Source organism: Pteropus vampyrus, unplaced genomic scaffold (assembly GCF_000151845.1).
Source record: "Pteropus vampyrus isolate Shadow unplaced genomic scaffold, Pvam_2.0 Scaffold197, whole genome shotgun sequence".
Taxonomy (NCBI): domain Eukaryota; kingdom Metazoa; phylum Chordata; class Mammalia; order Chiroptera; family Pteropodidae; genus Pteropus; species Pteropus vampyrus.
Window position 1 is genome coordinate 653,786 of NW_011888978.1, and position 16,150 is coordinate 669,935.

General features: G+C 52.1%; 1 protein-coding gene across 1 annotated transcript; it reads right to left on the bottom strand.

The window, feature by feature from the left end:
• Positions 1-9,912: 9,912 nt before the first annotated feature.
• On the bottom strand, positions 9,913-16,144 carry RNF187 (ring finger protein 187). The gene is made up of 5 exons (XM_023537718.1): positions 16,027-16,144; positions 14,685-14,777; positions 14,301-14,522; positions 11,823-11,876; positions 9,913-10,565 (listed from the first exon to the last, which is right to left on the bottom strand). The coding sequence occupies exons 1-5, from the start codon at positions 16,087-16,089 to the stop codon at positions 10,563-10,565; spliced, it is 435 nt and encodes a 144-aa protein (XP_023393486.1). The 5' UTR covers positions 16,090-16,144; the 3' UTR covers positions 9,913-10,562.
• Positions 16,145-16,150: the final 6 nt, after the last annotated feature.

Genomic DNA, 16,150 nt, shown 5'->3' on the forward strand with positions numbered 1-16,150 from the left:
TGTTGCAGGGAAGAGCAGATGGCTCGCTCTACAGAAGGCAGGTCACCTGAACACGTGAGCCTGCCTCAGGCAGGTCCTTAAAGAGCCTGGAGTGAGGGCCTTGAGTGAGCAGCAACCTGAGGGACACCTGTCCCTGTGGATGTGGAATGTGAGGGGCCATTTCCCAAGCAGACGCTGATCTGTCTCCAGGAACCAGAGGGCAGCAGACTGCCCTTTGCACAACCCAAACCGGATCCCATTACCCTATGGGCCAGGGGGTAATCTATGACCCCAAAATGAGCCAGCAAGTAGGTTTAAGGGCTCTACCTCAGTCTAATGAAAACATTAGCACAGGATACTCAGCACACGGCCCAAGACAAACCTGGATCTGGCCTGGTCAGGATGAAACCAGAACGGTGGCAATACTGCCACATGGAGAAAGCATGCAGACAGAGACATTCTCTCCACAAGGTCCTCTCTAACCTCAGGACAACCTCCCAAGTGGTACCAGGATGAACAGTGCTTGGAGAGGGTGTCAGTCATTCACTGATCAGTGTTTATGTCACACCCCCATGTGGAATACAGAGGAATGAATGAATTGCAGAAATGAAACCAGGACTAGGAACACTCTCAGTGAGCTTATGGCATCAGAGAGTGAGGGCAGCCCCAGCAACATGAGCCACCTCCTGGGGCCAGGCTGGAGGCCCTTGGTTCCCAAAGCTCGCTCTGAGAGCTCTGCTTGGCTGCAGTGTTTATGAGGGGACTGCTGCTTGAGGATAATCAGCTTTATGAGTGTCAGAGCCCTGAAGAGACAAAAAGACTACTCCATCTGTGAGGTTAAGCACTGTCACAAACATTCTCATCGCATATCAGTTCTCCTATAAACTCACATCTGACCTAAAGAAACGTTTTGTTCATCCCATAAAAGCCTTTTCTTCTCTCTTCCTTTCCCCCACTAAGTTAGGTACTTAAACCCCAAATTCTAACCACCTCTCTGAGCTACTCATGCCCTCCTGCGTGTATGTGTGTTGCACATGACATAAACTCTACCTTTTATCTTGCTAAACTGTCTTTTGTTGGTTTAGTTCACACACCACCAGTCACTGAACATAATAAGATCAAAGAAACTTTTTCTTTCCCAACAGAGATGAGGGAATAATTTTTCCTACAGGCCCCTCCAAATCTGAGAAATGCTCTGCTGGTGGGAAGCTCCAACTGCACCAGATGGAGGCTTCTCCAGACCCATCTCCTCCCCAGGTGCTGGGTCGCCGCAACCTGCACCCAGCCAGTGCAGCAAGTAGGCAGGAGCTTCCAGAAAAAATAAGTAAATCTACATATTAGTAATAAATTCATAATAAGTAAATATTGTTAAGAAATTATATGTAATTAATACACTTGTAATATAAATATAAAATATTTATTATGAATAATTGGTTTACATTATTATGAAGGCTGAGAAGTCCCAAGATCTGTCATCAGTGACCTGAAGACCTAGGAGAGCTGGTAGTGAAAGTTCCAGTCTGAGTCATAGTGCAAGAGAAGCCCAGTGTTCCAGTTCAGAGCAAGTAACACAGAGAGAGTTCTCCCTTCCACTACTTTTTTGTTCCAGGCAGGCCTTCAACAAATTGGATGAGGCCCACTCAATCTGCTGTACTTGGTCCACTGATTCAAATCTTCATCTCATCCAGAAGCACCCTCGCAAACACACTCAGAATAGTGTGTGACCGTATGTGGGCTCCCCGTGGCCCAGTCAAATGGACATACAACATTAACCCTCAGAGAAGGTCAGGTGCTCAGCTCCTGGGACACAGCACATTTCTTACCCAGTCTCAACACCACTCAATTCTATTTCCATGTTGCCTCTGGGATGCTCCACATGCCCAATGCAAATTTAACCATCCCTCCCTTTGTTCTTTTGTTCCTCCATCACTTCCAGAAAATGTACTCATGTATTCAATAAAGGTTTGTTCATCACTATGTGTCTTACTCCGTTAGGGCACAATAACAAAAGTACCATGGATGGGAGGCTTATAAACAACAGACAAGTATTTCTCACAGTTCTGGAGGCTGGAAGTCCAAAGTCAAGGTGCCAGCAGCTTCAGTGTCCAGTGAGAAACCGCTTCTTGGTTCATGAATGACATCTTCTCTCAGTGCCCTCACATGACAGAAAGGACAAGGGTGCTTTCTGGGGTCTCATTTATAAAGGCACTAATCCCATTCCTGGAGCTCCACCCTCAAGGCCTAATCACCTCTCGAAAACTCCCTCATAATCATAGTGAGGATTAGGATTCAGCATGTGAATTTTGGTGACACAAATATTCAGACCACAGCACCAGGTTAGGCACCAGGGATAAAGGAGTGAATAATAAAGACAGAGCTCCTGCCTTCAATGAGCTCACAGTGGTGACGAAATGCAGCTCTCCCTCCCACAAGTATTTATCGGCCCCAATGGCACACCAAGCTCTGTCCTAGGAGGGACTCCACGGGAGACACAGTGTCCCTGCTCTCATAGGTCTCACTTTCCAGCAGGAGTCAAGCAAAAGACACGGAAATAATGAGCAAGACAACAAAGGCACAAGTAACTGCTGTGTGGAGAACTGGTCTAATGGGCGTCATAAAGGGGCCTTGGATGCTCAGAAACACAAGCAAAGCTCTACAGTCAGGAGCAGGCAGCAACCCACAATATGACAACTGCACAAAGATGATTTTGAGCTGAAGACATTGAAAAAGCTGCAAATGCAACACATCCTGATAGCTCCTTTTCTTCCTGAAAACAGGTGAAACTCCCGTGTAAGAGATAACTGCTCTGCACCCACAGAAAAGAAATGTTCTTTTCATCAAGTATGGGAGATAAAGATAGAAGAGGATTAAGTCCAGACACACCTTGGTAACATAATTCTTATCTTCCTTTAGCCTCCACATGTGTTTTAGTTACTTTTCAACAACTGCCTCTCTTTATTCAAACTTCTATAAAAGCATTTTGGTTTTGACAGTTCTGTGGGTCTTCATTTCCTTATGAGGGCCCCATGTTTGTGTAAAAATCTATGTGCTTTCCTCTTGTTAATCTGTCTTCTGCTGATTTAACTCTCAGGCTCAGCCAGAAACCCTAAGAGAGGACAGAGTTAAGAATCTGTCCCTCTCTACACATTCAAAAACATTGAAATAAGTACAAGAAGCCAGAAACAAAAGGCCACACTGTGTATGAATCCCATTTATACAAATGTCCACAACAAACAAATCCATAGACAGAAAGCAGATTATTGGCTGCCTGGAGCTTGGGGAGGAGCAATGGGGTGTGACTATTAATGGGTTCAGGGTCATCTTTTGGGGTGATGAAAATGTTTTGGAATGAGATAGAAGTGGTATTGTACAACATTACAAGTGTGCTAAATACCACTGATATGTTCAATTTTTAAATGGTTAACTTTATGTTACATGAATTACAGCTCAATTAAAAGACACACACACACACACACGTGCGCACACACTATGGCAATCCCATACTCCAGAGACTAGCTTGGGGACATTTACAAAGGTGTCACTTCATAGTGCTCTTGGAAAGCGTAAATATTTACAAAAGCATTCTAGAAGCAGAGACCTACAAATTACATGGAAGGCGGTGTTAGTTATTCTAGGATGAAGACAAATGCAGAATACAAAACCAGGAACAGTGGCAGCTAGGTTAAAAAAAAAAAAAAAAACCATGCAGAAAAAATATTGAGCAACTATTAAAAGGAAGGGGGGAAAAGAAAAAAAGATTAGCCAAAACCTACCCGCACAGGACGGTCTGACTGCCTACAATTGAGACATAGCCAGGTCAACATAAACCTCTCAGAAAGTTCTGAGTCCAGGTACTACCCACAGGGTGCGGAAGGGGCATCTGGCCAGAGAGCAGGAGCAGCTGAAGCGTTAGGGGCCCAGGAAATCTGTAGGAAGCAGCAGGAACGAGGCCTAGAACTCTTCGTTCTTTTTAAAGTCAGCTTTTTAACAGGCTTGAGAGCTGCCCCAACGCCCCCGCCCTGAGCAAACTCCCAGCACCAGCTAACAGACTCCTACAGACTCTCAGCCTCTGTCCAAATTCAGGACCTCCCAACACAGGTCACAAGTCAGGGGAAAATCCCAGAAGAGTTTGGACCTTACGTGACAGGGAATCTACTTCAGCAGTACAAAGAGTCACCTGGACAGCAGTTTCTGTGCCCTGCCAAAAGTAGCTGTGTCCCTTCTGCACAAAAAATGATCCCAGAAGCTCATGCATTTTCTGTCCTGACCTTTCTCTGTCCTTGCTTTGCCTACCTCCCCCCAATGGGGCCCACTGACTCTGTGGGATCTTACCTCTGGGGTCACTGGTGTCAGACTTCCTTCAGACCACAGTCAGGTCTGCCTCTTTAGAGTTCTCCACTATGTGGTTTACAACACGATGTGGGGATAAAAGGCAGTGAGCATAAGGGAAGAAATGGTTTTCCTCAACTCTCCTGGGGTCTGGGTCTGAAAATTAAACTGTCAGATTAACAAGAAAAAGCCTGTAAAGTTACTTAAGGTTTACGGGACTCATGAGGAGATGCAGACCCAGAGTCAGGCCTGAGTATTTGCAGAGTGGGCAGTCATGGAGGGCTGTGACAGGTCAAGTGTGAGATAGAATGGTGAACGGGGAACTTAGTGAGGCCTGGTAGGACTCTCCTTGGCGTCCTTTTTGCGTTCACACTTAAGGGTGCTCCTTTCTCTGGGTGTAGGATCAGCACCTCTCACTTAACGGTTCAGACCCTGTTTCAGGGGAGGCCAGGTAGGGGGAGGTCAGTGACCTTCCTGCTTCTGGCGTTTCCTCAAACTCCTTCAGCTTAAGGTATTCAATATACCAACGTGCTATTTGGGGGTAGTGTGTGCTGAACCCCACCAGGAGCTAACAGAATTTATATTCTAGATGGGGGCATTACAAGCATTGACAGGAAAAGCCTATGTGAACCAGTAGGAAGGGGAAGCCTGGCAAAATCAGGAACTGCCCGAAGTTGACAGACGGACCCAGGCCACCAAAGGCATCCTGTGGGCAGGAGCTGAAGCACCTCTCAGCAGTCCATTCTTACCGCTGATACCATATGCCCATCCGTGTCCACGACCTCCCACTGAAATATTGCATAGGACAACTTTCCGCCCTGGCCCGGGGCCAGAGTGTCTGCTGCGCGCCAACAGTGATGCGTATATTGTTCCTAATTAAGAACCAAGGCCATTGCCACCTCGTGTGCCAACTGTATCTCACTACCTGGCCTCAGCTGCACAGAGACAAGGGAGGAGAGAAGGAGGGAGGGAGAGAGGAGAGACATATCAGCAGTTCTCCTGGTCGTGTTTGTAGCCCTGAATCTTTGGTGTTGCAACAGCATGGCCTGGGTATTAGGAAGGACTCCGCCATGTGCGATGCTCACCCCGCCCAGAGCTTGTCGAGCTCCTCGTACTTGCAGATGGCCAGCTGCAGGTGGCGCAGGATGATAGCATTTTCTGGTGGACGCTCACTCAGCGGGGATGCTTACACTAGCCAAACTCCCGAGCCCAGGACCAGCAGGAAAAAAAGCCGGCCTTTATAGTCCGGGAGGGCACTGCTGCGTGCTGCGTCCACCAATAGGATAAAGGCGCTGTGCAGCCAGGAGCCCTATTGGTTGCTCCAAGGCGATGAGCCTTGCTGCTTCTCCAATCAGACAAGACTTGGAAAGTCACCTCATTTGCATAGGGCCAAGGTGTTCCAGCGCGGAGAGCAGTGCTGTCACCAAGCGTGTTCAAACGCAGGTCTTTAGAAATGACTGTCCCTGAGGACAGAAAGCTGCACGAGTGGCTCTGTTGGGCCACACTACTCAGGTCCCCATTCATGCTTGGTTTCCTGCGATACTGGTGGCCCACTCGGTGCTCTCTTGGGACTGCAATCGGGGAGGAGCCTCCAGGGTCCTCATCAAGTAAACATTAAGCCCAAGACAGCTGGACTCGCCCACGAGTGTCACCTTACTATCAGGCACCTGCCAGGCGCTGCCTCGGGCTCTCTGCAGAGGCACGGTCAGCCTTGTGCTCTGCCAAGCAGCGGGCAAAGAGCTAAGGAATAGCCCGCAGCCCTCTGGGTCTCAGGAGGTGTAGTGGAGTTTGGATCCTGGCCATGAGACTAGGCTTTAAAAGGAATTAAGTCTGTGGGTGAAGGCAACGAGGGGGGGTGGCCTGTGCACAGGGAGACACCATTTTTTGGTCACAGAACGAATTTGGTGGCTGAACCAAGGTGTGGGGAGACTGACAACTTTTACAAGAGAACAGTCTTGTCTCTTGACAAACAGGAAATGTGAAATCTTGATTATCTATGACCAACGTGTACCGTTTCTCGGTTTTTCTTTAAATCTGCCCACTCTAATTTATGCAAAACGGAAGTAGAGATTGATACTGTCCTGTGACAGTTTAATTCTGACCGGTTGAGTTACTACTCAATCGTGTTGTATTGATGGCAACGTTTTAACTGATGCATCTTCATTGCTAAGTGGCTTTATAAATACTTGTAGAAGTTGCTCACTACCGCATTCGTCTTCAGAAACGGAGTTTTAATAAACCCAAGAAGCCCAAAACATTATGAAGAAAAAAGGAACTCAGGGTCTTTGTCATTTAAATCACCAGTCTCTACACTGAGTAGGTATCCCGCTAGGAAATGAGGCAGTCTGGCGGAGAACTCGATCTGATGGTGGGGCTGGTGGAGCTCCCGCCCTGTGGGGTTTTCTCAGTGCAACCCTCCTCCCCTCTGCCCCGGTGACCCTGTGGAACCTCCCTGCCCCAGTCTTCCCAGCTGCCTCATCAATCAAAGGCCCCTGCTCCCTCCCTGGGCCCAGCCATCCCCTAGGAAACACTGGTGGCACAGAGGCCCGTCTTCAAACTACCAGACAAAGCAGAGGCTTCCACCCCTTGCACACCTGTGTACGCAGGGGAAGCCCAGGGCAGAGGCCTCCAGGCAACTGCTGCTGATGCTCCTGCACCGGAGGAAGGAAAAGATACGGGTAGGAGGGAGAAGGGTCCTGAGAAGAAGAAAGCGCATCTGCAATCCGAATGAGGTCGCGAGGCCAGGGAGACCCGCTGAGATCCAATAAGGGTACTTGTGCCTTAGAGGGAGGCCAGCCTTCTTGGTCAATTGTAGCATCCCAACTGTTTCCAGGACGCTCACTGCCTTAACGTTCCAAACTTAAGGCCCTTCTCACACTCCACACACAGATTATTCAATAGGGAGGTAGTTACAGGACTAGTTAACCACTAATTACATAAAATCCAAAGTGATTTAAGCACCCTGGAGCCCAAATTCCTTCCCTAAGGCGAGTCCCGATTGAAGACAGCCCCAGGACGATCCAGTCATCTCCCTTCCCCTTCCACACCGTCTTTCCTGTGTCCCCTTGGTTCTCTCCGTTTTGTTATCCCATTCAAAACTCCGCTACCCACACACACTCTAGGCAACAAACAGGCTCCATTTGTCAGTTTGAAGTATTCTTGCAACTGTGAATTGCTACATACGCATGCATTTTAATTTTAGGTAAATGGTGCTGTTTCATGCTTTCTTGCTTTCATGTCTCGGCAGTGCCCTCGGCACCAAGCCCCACCCCGGGCTCCATGTTGCCCTAAGTCCAGCTCCTGTGTCCCCAACGCTGGGCATTCTCCAAGGCCTCTAACCCCCACTTGACCTCCTACTTCCCCCACTGAGGGGCACCAGCACCCCCAGCCCCACACCCACGCTTCAACAATGGCATACATCCACATGCGTCCCTGGGAACGCCCAGGAGTGGGCTCCTCTGGTACCTGGTCATTATGCCCCACGATGGATGACATCTGGCAGTCAGGGCTGCAGAACCCAAGAGGCACAGGGCGGGAGTGGTGAGGGAGGCAGCTCTCCCACCTCCAGGGATACAACCGTCATTCTGTGGGCCTGTTTCCCTTGTCACCAAAAACTAAGGCATCTAACCCTTTCCCTGGGCTTCCGGCTCCTCTCCTCACCTGTTTGTCAGCCCCTTCAATCCAGTTGCCGTGGGCTCTTCCTGATGTGCAGGCATTCCTAAAGAAGTCTCAGTAAAAGCCACCACAATTATCTTCTGTTGCTCAGTCCTTCTGTTACTCTGGTCCTGGGTCACTTCGTTGAGCAGAAGAGGCATTTTTTTTTTTTATAAGGCAGACCACCTCATCTATGGGAACCACCCCAAGTACCAGGTGACTCAGCCTGACCATGGTGGCAATAAAGCAATGGCAGCGTTCTAGTCAAACTGCTGTGGGTCTCATGTTCCACGACCCCACTTCCACAGGGCAGGGCAATGCTGGGGTGACACCCTACCATGAATGGCCAGAAGGTGAGCATCAGTCCGCAGGTCTGCGGTGACCTGCCTGACATTCCCTGAAGGTCACACCCTCGCCTCTAGGACAAGACTGCAGCTCAGCCTCCCTGGCATTGTGCTGTCTTGGGCTTGCATATCTGGTCAGGGCAGACTGTGTGCACATTTTGTGACAGGACCAGTCCCACCGCACAGCTCCCAGTGCTGACAGCCCCCACAGTCACCTTTCTACTTTCTCACTAGTGGGGACCAGGTCACTGACAATCTCTTGACACTGCAAACAAGATTTGGTAACCATCCTGTGCTCACTACCCAGAAATGGAACAGCCGTTATTTGCAGGGTAACCAGGCACACAGTGTAGTCGGTGCTCTGCCTGGTAGGAGAGTGCCTGGAGCATGGGCCACACTGGGGGGCCTGACCATGCAATGTGGTGTAGGGGCTGAGTCATGCACCTGGGTCTCCTGAGGGGCCAGAGGCTGGGTCAGCCACATGGGGAGTCGTCATGCCGCTACAATGGACCCAATAGAAGCTCTGGACACGAAGGCTGGGGGAGCTCTCCTTCAGGCGGGCCAGGTTCCACAAGCATGGTCACTCGCCGACACTGGGAAAGCACACTATCCTGACTCCACAGGGAGGAGACAAAAGCAGCTCCTGCTGTCCTACTCTTTCTGGATTTTGCCTGGTGCACCTCTTCCTTTGGCTGAAATTAACTCATCACTGTCACCGTAAGCAGTGGCTTTATAAATACTTGTAGAAGTTGCTCACTACCGCATTCGTCTTCAGAAACGGAGTTTTAATAAACCCAAGAAGCCCAAAACATTATGAAGAAAAAAGGAACTCAGGGTCTTTGTCATTTAAATCACCAGTCTCTACACTGAGTAGGTATCCCGCTAGGAAATGAAGCAGTCTGGCGGAGAACTCGATCTGATGGTGGGGCTGGTGGAGCTCCCGCCCTGTGGGGTTTTCTCAGTGCAACCCTCCTCCCCTCTGCCCCGGTGACCCTGTGGAACCTCCCTGCCCCAGTCTTCCCAGCTGCCTCATCAATCAAAGGCCCCTGCCCCCTCCCTGGGCCCAGCCATCCCCTAGGAAACACTGGTGGCACAGAGGCCCGTCTTCAAACTACCAGACAAAGCAGAGGCTTCCACCCCTTGCACACCTGTGTACGCAGGGGAAGCCCAGGGCAGAGGCCTCCAGGCAACTGCTGCTGATGCTCCTGCACCGGAGGAAGGAAAAGATACGGGTAGGAGGGAGAAGGGTCCTGAGAAGAAGAAAGCGCATCTGCAATCCGAATGAGGTCGCGAGGCCAGGGAGACCCGCTGAGATCCAATAAGGGTACTTGCGCCTTAGAGGGAGGCCAGCCTTCTTGGTCAATTGTAGCATCCCAACTGTTTCCAGGACGCTCACTGCCTTAACGTTCCAAACCTAAGGCCCTTCTCACACTCCACACACAGATTATTCAATAGGGAGGTAGTTACAGGACTAGTTAACCACTAATTACATAAAATCCAAAGTGATTTAAGCACCCTGGAGCCCAAATTCCTTCCCTAAGGCGAGTCCCGATTGAAGACAGCCCCAGGACGATCCAGTCATCTCCATTTGTCAAACAGGCTCCATTTGTCAGTTTGAAGTATTCTTGCAACTGTGAATTGCTACATATGCATGCATTTTAATTTTAGGTAAATGGTGCTGTTTCATGCTTTCTTGCTTTCATGTCTCGGCAGTGCCCTCGGCACCAAGCCCCACCCCGGGCTCCATGTTGCCCTAAGTCCAGCTCCTGTGTCCCCAACGCTGGGCATTCTCCAAGGCCTCTAACCCCCACTTGACCTCCTACTTCCCCCACTGAGGGGCACCAGCACCCCCAGCCCCACACCCACGCTTCAACAATGGCATACATCCACATGCGTCCCTGGGAACGCCCAGGAGTGGGCTCCTCTGGTACCTGGTCATTATGCCCCACGATGGATGACATCTGGCAGTCAGGGCTGCAGAACCCAAGAGGCACAGGGCGGGAGTGGTGAGGGAGGCAGCTCTCCCACCTCCAGGGATACAACCGTCATTCTGTGGGCCTGTTTCCCTTGTCACCAAAAACTAAGGCATCTAACCCTTTCCCTGGGCTTCCGGCTCCTCTCCTCACCTGTTTGTCAGCCCCTTCAATCCAGTTGCCGTGGGCTCTTCCTGATGTGCAGGCATTCCTAAAGAAGTCTCAGTAAAAGCCACCACAATTATCTTCTGTTGCTCAGTCCTTCTGTTACTCTGGTCCTGGGTCACTTCGTTGAGCAGAAGAGGCATTTTTTTTTTTTATAAGGCAGACCACCTCATCTATGGGAACCACCCCAAGTACCAGGTGACTCAGCCTGACCATGGTGGCAATAAAGCAATGGCAGCGTTCTAGTCAAACTGCTGTGGGTCTCATGTTCCACGACCCCACTTCCACAGGGCAGGGCAATGCTGGGGTGACACCCTACCATGAATGGCCAGAAGGTGAGCATCAGTCCGCAGGTCTGCGGTGACCTGCCTGACATTCCCTGAAGGTCACACCCTCGCCTCTAGGACAAGACTGCAGCTCAGCCTCCCTGGCATTGTGCTGTCTTGGGCTTGCATATCTGGTCAGGGCAGACTGTGTGCACATTTTGTGACAGGACCAGTCCCACCGCACAGCTCCCAGTGCTGACAGCCCCCACAGTCACCTTTCTACTTTCTCACTAGTGGGGACCAGGTCACTGACAATCTCTTGACACTGCAAACAAGATTTGGTAACCATCCTGTGCTCACTACCCAGAAATGGAACAGCCGTTATTTGCAGGGTAACCAGGCACACAGTGTAGTCGGTGCTCTGCCTGGTAGGAGAGTGCCTGGAGCATGGGCCACACTGGGGGGCCTGACCATGCAATGTGGTGTAGGGGCTGAGTCATGCACCTGGGTCTCCTGAGGGGCCAGAGGCTGGGTCAGCCACATGGGGAGTCGTCATGCCGCTACAATGGACCCAATAGAAGCTCTGGACACGAAGGCTGGGGGAGCTCTCCTTCAGGCGGGCCAGGTTCCACAAGCATGGTCACTCGCCGACACTGGGAAAGCACACTATCCTGACTCCACAGGGAGGAGACAAAAGCAGCTCCTGCTGTCCTACTCTTTCTGGATTTTGCCTGGTGCACCTCTTCCTTTGGCTGAAATTAACTCATCACTGTCACCGTAAGCAAAAGGCAGGCCCTCGGAGCTCTGGGAGTATGTGTAGCGAATTACCAAGCTCCAGGGGGCTCTGGGAAACCCTGGAACGTGCATGTGGTGTCGGAAACAGGGCCAGGCTTGGGGACTGGGCCTATACTCCCACTGGACTGATTCCCACAGTTTGACCCTCTCCCCGAGGGTAGCACCAGGCCACGCCCCACAGGGTCCTCACACTCCCTATCACCCAGGTTTGAGTCCACCGCCCACCAGAGCCAGAGCAGCTCACCAGTGTCTCCACACACAAGTGTCCATTGACAAGGGTGTGAGCAACCCCGAGAATGTGTGAAATAACATCTTACCAGGAGTATGAAACGACCTTTGGCATTTGTCTCTGTTCTCCTTGGACTAAGAATCTGAAATTTAAAGTGGGCCAGAGGTATCAGCTACTGTGACCCTTTCACTGACCTCTGATAACAAGTAGAAAAACTATATCTCGACACTGACCACATGCACCAATGAGTAATCGGTCGTCACAAAGCACATTCCACTAACACTCAGGGCTGTGAGGGTACTACCAGGCCTTGTGGAGCCCAAGGCCATCTGTGCTAGAGGCGTTCCTGGACTACTGGACAAAAGCCAGGTAGCTCCCTTCTGAGGCCTATCACAATGGGGATGGGGCCAGAGGATGTCCCTAGTGCTACCCCTTATCTGAGGAGTCAGGATTATTAGGTTCACCAGCCAAAGGGATAAACCTGTCCCTCATTCTGATACATAACCAGGCCGCTTCCCCTCTGCCTGTCACCCTTTCCACAGGCTGTATGAGTGGGATAGACGCCCCAACACCATCAAAAAGAAAGCAAGTCTATGCCAGCATCAAGACTTCCCATCCCACTTCCCGTCCCACCACAGCACCAGCACCACAGGGTACCTTTCAGGGCTGCAACCAAGTATCCGACTAAGAGAGGAAGGATAGGCAGACCCCTGGCAGGTGTCTCCACATTCGGAGGCAGGCAGCTGGGGCACAAGCTGAAAGGAACTGGTCAGCTCCCTGATGTCACTTGATGGAGGTGTGAAATGGGGAGGGGAGGGGGCATCAGAGCCCCTTCCTACCTGCAGAAGCCCCACATCATGGGGCATTAGGTGAGACAGAGGGACTCAAGCAAACTCCCAGTCCCAGGCTCCAAGAGCTCCAGCCCCAAATTCACAGAAATACAAGGCCAGAAGCACCCAAGTCTGACAGGTTCCATCCAGAAATGGCCCGTTGACCACAAAGCCATTCGTTTAGGGCTACTTACAGCTCCAGCAGTATTGAACTTCTATCTGTGCCCACACACTGGGATCTCTTATCTTGTCACTGTGTGACATTTTGTTGCTTGGACTTATCTATAAGATGACACTGGCACTAAGTCACAGGTTTTGCTAACTTCATGTAGTAGAGAAACTATGAAGCAAAGAAAGCCAGGAGCATGACAAGACTAACAGCACAATGCCCTGCTCCTCCACCCCAGGAGAAATGCCCGGATCAGCGAGGGACTGAGGAGGAAGAAGTGAGCATGGCAGGACACACAGGGAAGTGAAGGGGGACAGAGCCTCGAGGTGAGGTGCATGGGGTGCTTACTGCCCAGGCCCACAAGGACCCGGGGGGCCGTTTCTGCTCATAGACCTTGAGCTGTGGGTGATTTGTGGGGGACACACTTGTCTAGGCCTCCAGCAGAAATGACAAGTTGAGCTGCCTGCCCACCCTCCCCATCCAAGCACCCTGGGCCCCCCTTTCCCTTGACACTCACTCTAAATTTAACCTTAACTCCTATGCCTAATGCTCAGGCGGGGGTCTGAGGGCCTCGGTGCAATTAGCCCATCACGGGCATTTAAACAGGGTGGGCGCCAGGTTTGGACAACCCAGCCGCTAAGAGCAGTCATGGAGACTCCAGGTAGATTTGACAAGACTCAGTGTCAGTGATAACTTTATGAAGAAACATGATAAGACACAATCTCATTACTGATCCCGCCTCCCCCCACTTTAGGACTCCATGGTGAAGCATGTACACCTGGGAAACAGGAACACCCGAGGAAAGAGAAGATAAGACACTGCAGAGGGGACAACCCAAGGTGGCACCTACAGTATGCAGCCCACATCGACACCTAGATGGAGACCCCCCCTGGTCCTGAAGGAGGCAGATGAAGGAGCTGCTGGGGGCTGGGCCAGGGTGGAGCCAGCTTCCTCTGCCAGGGGTCACTGCAGGGAAAGAGAGAAAGGGGAGGGGAGAAAAAAGGAGAAGGGAAGAAGGGAGGGAGAGGAAGAGGGAGGGAGGGAGTGCTGTCCTGGAACCCAGGCAGCCAACACTCCAGTCCTAACAACCAGACACCCCCAAGGCTGAAGATTCACCACCCCTAGAATCATCACCTAAAATGCTACCCACCAAGAGCTGACTGACCAGCATTCCTGAAGCAAAATGACCCCTCTCAGCACAGAGCAGAGAAGAATCAGGGCTCTGGCTCAGGATTAGAGGGAGTGCAAAGAACCCACAGCCTCAAGGTTAGGCAAAGCCTCGGACAGAGGGTTTGAAGAGGACATGCACAACAAGGACCTGATGGCCACCACCCACATGGGGTCCCTGTGTTCCTGGACCCCATGGCCAGCTCCTGCCTGCAGAATGCCAGGACAGGGGCCAGTACTTCAGTATTGGGGTGCAACCCCCACTTACAAAACATCACCTTTAACGTGGAAGCTGGGGAGTCTTATGAATTTTAGCCCCAAAAGGAGGCCGGGCCTGGCCTTAGGCCCTCTCCTAGTAGCTACTCCTGCACCTGCCCTGCAGGGCGGGGTGGGGGCCCACCTGAAGCAGCATGTTGAGGCCCAGGTTGCGGTGCCTCCGCTCAAGGTCCGACAAGGCCTGCAGCAGAGACCTGAACCTCTCCGCAGGGTCCGCATCCTCATCCTCAGGGGACCCCTCCTCCTTCTCTGCCTCCTGCAAGAAGCGCTCCTCCTCCTCTACAAAGAAGGTCCGCAGCTTCTTGTAGTCAGTCAGGGCCTTCTTCCTGCGATCCATCACGTGTCCCTGCAGAACAGGCAGCAGGGAAGGACACCTGTGTCCTCGAGCCACACCCAGGACCCCAGGCCCACACTGACCACCTAGAGTAGGTTTGCTGCAAAGGTCTCAGCTTCATCCCAAAGCTCTCCAGCCCCTCAGTCATGCGGACCCCAGGCCGACCCCACTTACCTTCCACACAGCAGCGGCAGACTCGGCCTGGCCATGCAGGTCCCGTGCATCATTCAGATCTTTCCTCATGATCTCCACGGACCCCTTGTTCTCCTGGTGATAGACAGTGGTTACCAGGTGGGCAGCCACACCTGAAGGTCTGGGACATGCCCCCCCAATCCAGTCCAGGGAACACTGTACCCCACAGAGTCCACTAACAGTATGATTGTCCAGAAGGCCTCACCCAGAGGTCCTGGCCTGCCAGACTCATGTAAACAGGCTACAGGTACCAGAGACGGTCTGAGCGACCTCACTAAGCTTGCTGCCAGAGAAAGCCTCATAGAAAAACTCTTGCTAAGAATTCAACCTTATAACTGAACATGAGAGTTCCCTGTTGTCACTGGAGTTACCGTCACCAGCACAGAAATGGAGGTTGGTATCTGCCAGAAGCACAGACACCTCAACTTTTCAGGAGGAACGGCACTAGCAGGGTCTCTCTGGGAATCCCAGATAAACCCGCCCGTGGCCCCTTTGGGGTGAACACAGCCACAACCAAGGCCTGCCCAGCACTGGTTGTGCACTGACCGGGTAGGTGGGAGGATCCTCCACCACACAGGAAGAGCCCATAGTAAAGAAGTGCCCAGCTCCAGTCTGGCTGGCTGTCTATTCTGCTATAAATAAAAACAAGGGCGAGTCCTCGGCTCTTCAGTTGGTGGTGGGTTTCCTCCCAGGGTCAGATGCCACATACAGTGCAGGTACGTTACTGGAACTGAGTAGTGGAGGGACCCCCAGAGGGCTAAGAAGAAATGAGAAAGTAAGAAGATAGAAAGGTTTAAGCACTGCACCCTGGACTACAGAGGAGCTAACAGCCTCATCTGCCAGACTCATGTAAACAGGCTAGAGGTACCAGAGAGGGTCTGAGCGACCTCACTAAGCTTGCTGCCAGAGAAAGCCTCATAGAAAAACTCTTGCTGGGGGCTTCGCCGGGGAGGGTGGAGGCTGCCGCAAGGTGACGTCATGCCCAGAGGAGGGGCAGTGAGGTGCCAGGGGACAAGGCATGGGGGCGGGGCCGGCAGCAGGACGCAGACCGCGTGTGGGAGAGGACAGACAGCCCAAAGAGGGAAAGCTGGGATGAGGGGAGGGCCACAGACGCCTTCCGGGGATGAGGGATTGGGGCACAGTCCGGGGCGGGAGGGGTATGGGAACCGGGTGTTGTCGGAAGGGTGAGGAAAGGTATAGGGTGCTGTCTGGAAGAGGATGGGGAAGACAGGCAGCGGGATTTGGAGGCTCAGGGCACCGAAAGGAGACTGGGACTCGGGTCGGGAAGAGGAAAGCAGCATACAGAGGCGCCGCCCGCGCACACCTTGCCGCGCAGCGCCTTTCTCCAGCGGGGCTCCCACTCCGGCGGTTCGGGCCCCGCGGCCATGCGGCAGGCGGCACACAGCGGCCCTCCGTCCGCGCGGCACAACAGCTGCAGCGCAGCCTCC

Excerpts from the sequence above, each read along its gene's own strand:
- RNF187 (XM_023537718.1), bottom strand. The coding sequence starts at position 16,089 with ATGGCCGCGGGGCCCGAACCGCCGGAGTGGGAGCCCCGCTGGAGAAAG. Across the intron at positions 14,523-14,684 it reads CTGCCGCTGCTGTGTGGAAG|GGACACGTGATGGATCGCAG; the intron begins GTAAGTGGGGTC and ends CCTGTTCTGCAG. Across the intron at positions 11,877-14,300 it reads GCCTCAACATGCTGCTTCAG|ATTCTTAGTCCAAGGAGAAC; the intron begins GTGGGCCCCCAC and ends TTTAAATTTCAG.